Here is a 3,287-nt window from a genome sequence, read left to right as displayed (position 1 = left end):
TTCTGTCTGTCTGGAACACTCTTCTGGGCTTTTTGTTCTATGATCTTAATACTCACTTAACACACAGGGTAGAGGTCTGACGTTACCTTTCTAGGTTTGGGGGTCCACAGAACGATGCCTATGGATGTAGGAGCTGGTGCCACAAGATTTGAGGAAGACCCGTGTGGACAATGTAGCTGGGCCATGTGACTGGGCATGTGGCCTCAAGGAGCCAAGCCTGACTGAGCAGAGATGGGAAGACCCAGCCAAGATGCACTGGTCGGAAAAGACAGAGTCCGCACCCTGCTTGTGAGGATTTCCACCTATGGAAATAACTTACCCAATCATGGAATGATGACCAGGAGTATGCTGGTGGAGTGGAAGGAGTACTTTGTCCAGGACAAGTGAGAGCTGAGTACATGCTAAGAACAGTCTTGGGTGCTAGACAGGTATGAGGTTTCTCTCTAATCTGAGTACTCAAGCAATATTTGACTTTCTTCACAATTTATAAAATGGAGACAAAGAAAATGAGTTAGGGCTGGTGAGATGGCTCAGTGGTCTGGAGCACCTACTTAGAACAAGCTTAGCAAAGCAGAAGGGACCGCAGTTCAATCCCCCAGCACCACATGCCAGCCAGCCCCGCCCCCTGGTGGGCTGAGCTGGCCACACACACACACACACAAATAAATATTAAAAAAAAAAAAAAAAAAGAAAATGAGTTAAACCCATCCTGGGTCTCAGTGGCATACAAGTGTGTAGGCATCCTCTGTGGGCCAAGCCCAGTGGTCTACCACGGCTTTTCCTACCTTCCCACCTGCCTAGAAACTTATGGAAAGAAAATTTAGTGGTAGCTGGAATGGGGTGTGAACACAGTGACACAAGCGAGAGTGGAAAGAAATATTTACAGTCTTGATGAGGGAAACAACCCTACAAACACAAAGCTCTGTACCCAGCACAATTATGCTTTTTTTTTGTGGATCCGGGGATTGAACTCAGGCCCTTGCACTTGACAGGGAAGCACTTATCCTGCTGAGTCATCTCCCCAGGACGCTTTCGATTTTTATTAGTACACACTTGTATACGTAAGGATTACATTCATCACAGGGAGTCGGTACACCAACATAACACATCCCAGTTCTTTTTACATTCCCTTACTCCCACCGCCAAGATGAAGGAGAATTCAAGTCTTTTCCAGTAAACAAGAACTAAGGGAATTTATCACTGGCAGACTTGGTTTGTAAGAAATGTTGAAAGAAATTCTTCAGAGAGAAGGAAAATTATATAGACCAGAAAATCAAATCTACATAAAGAATACTAACATTAGAGAAGTTAAATATTTCCATTTTTTCATTCCTAAATTACCTAGTAGACTTATTTATTTAAAATACAAACAACAGCAGCAACAGCAAAGTAATCAGATGATAGCTTTTGGATAAGTGAAATGAATGCATGCCAGGAATGTCATAAGATATGTGAGAGGCGGGTTGTGCACGGTGGTACAGCCTTAATATCAGTACTCAGGAGGCTGAGGCAGGAGCATTGCTGTGAGTTCCAGGCCAGCCTGGGATACAGAATAAGTTCAGGAACAGCCTGCACTACAGAGAGAGACTCTGTCTCAAAAAACAAAACAAGAAAAGGGCTGTGTGTGGTGATGTGAGCATGGTGGTCCACACCTGTAATCCCGGCACTCTGAAGGCTGATGCAGGAGGATCGTTGTGAGTTCGAGCCTGAGGTGCATAGCAAAATCCTGTCTCCAGATAAAAAAAGAAAAAGAAAACTAGGAGAGTTGGAATTACTGTCTTCTAAGACACCCGCACTTCTTAGAAAGTACTACTGGGCTCCACTCTCCTAGGTGCGCCAATCGTGACAGTGCAGGGTTCGAGTTTTCTCACACATTGCAGCTACTCCACCTGCAAACCCTGGAGGCCCTGCCTTCGAAGTAGGAGAGGGGCCACGGTGGCCCAGGTAAAACTCAAGCGTACCACAGCCCCGCCATGCTCACGGCCCTCGGCCAGCTCTCACCTGGAGTACAAGTTCCGGAAATGGCACGCCTCCCTGGGTCCTCCTGCTCTCACCTCCCTGCCTCCCCCTCGCACTGTCCCCACCCCACTGCCACTACCACACTATTTCTTGTTGCCTCGCAAACACATCCGGTGAAATCCTGCCCCCTGCTTTGGCACTGGCTCTCTGCTTCCCGCTGCAGCCCTTCCTCGCTGCCTGCCTCTGCTGCTTGCGCCCTCCTCTTCCTGAGGTCTTCTCCTGTCAAGCCGTTGAAAACCTCAGCTGTCCCATTACACATCTTCCTTCCTCGCTTTATGTTTTCAACGTTCCTTGTGACTTATGTTTTCCTTATACCGCTCCAATGCTGAAAGGAAAGTTCCTCCAGGGCATAGGATTTGCTGGCTCTGCTGAACACTGCATCCCAAGGGATATGAACAGCGTGTGACACGTGCCAGGCTGGGTGTCTTCTAGCGATACACATCTGCTAACTTCACATTCCTGGGAGAGGCTGTGATATCGGAAACATCCAATCTGTAAGGGGATGATATCCCCGTATGCCGGAGAAACACTTTGTCAAATGAAGAAACGGTCGGCCACGTTTCCCTAGGACTGTGACTAGGGGCTCAAAAACTACTGAAATAGCAATTGGCAGGCAACGGTACGTTCCGGAAAGGGTACTGCAATCAAAGGTGGACTTAGGGCGCTTAGGGCCTAGCAGGCAGGAGTGGGGAAACCGAAAGAACAACGCGCTCAGGTGCTCCAGCTCAGGTAAGGCCCAACCCAGACACCTCCCCCGCCCGCCTCCGATCTCCTCCCATTGGCTGATACGCCAAGGACCCGCTCTTCCATTGGTTAAGAAGAAAAGAGGCGGGGCTGGCTCGGAGGGGAGGGGGCACTAGGGGAGGCCTGTGTGGAGCACCTCCGAGGTGAGAGCTACCGGCTTAGCCGATTTTGAGGGGAGCGCCGGGCACACGCCAGACGCCCAATAAACTGAGGGTGAAGAGCCAACCCGCACTCTGTCACACTTCTCCACCGCCCTGAGGCGTCCCCTTCAGGGCGGCGCCTCGCCGAGGTCGAGGTAGCTGACGCAGACTCAGTCTGCGCGCGGCGCGCCCCCGACATCCCCCGCGGCATGGGCTGTCCGAGGAGGCGGAGGGGGATGACGTCATCCGGCGGGGCGACGGGCATTGGGCGCCATTTTGAAAAGGGAAAAAAAAAAAAAAAAATCCCTCCTCGGCGGCGGCGGCGGCGGCGGCAGCGGCGGCTGCGGCCGGAGCTGAGCGCTCGGCGGGGCGCCTCCGGTCGGG

At 51.2% G+C, this 3,287-nt stretch overlaps 1 protein-coding gene across 1 annotated transcript in view; it reads left to right on the top strand.

Moving 5' to 3' along the window:
- Nucleotides 1–3,124: 3,124 nt before the first annotated feature.
- Nucleotides 3,125–3,287, top strand: part of Ppp2r2d (protein phosphatase 2 regulatory subunit Bdelta) — a 39,154-nt gene continuing 38,991 nt past the window's right edge. Inside the window, exon 1 of the mRNA XM_023708886.1 lies at nt 3,125–3,269. Within this exon, the coding sequence (XP_023564654.1) occupies nt 3,140–3,269 (130 nt within the window). The 5' untranslated portion in view covers nt 3,125–3,139. The remainder of the gene's footprint in view (nt 3,270–3,287) is intronic.

This window comes from Octodon degus, unplaced genomic scaffold, assembly GCF_000260255.1.
Source record: "Octodon degus isolate 3935 unplaced genomic scaffold, OctDeg1.0 scaffold00010, whole genome shotgun sequence".
NCBI lineage: Eukaryota > Metazoa > Chordata > Mammalia > Rodentia > Octodontidae > Octodon > Octodon degus.
The sequence above is the reverse complement of the archived record's forward strand: the minus strand, read 5'-3'. Positions and strand labels throughout refer to the sequence as shown.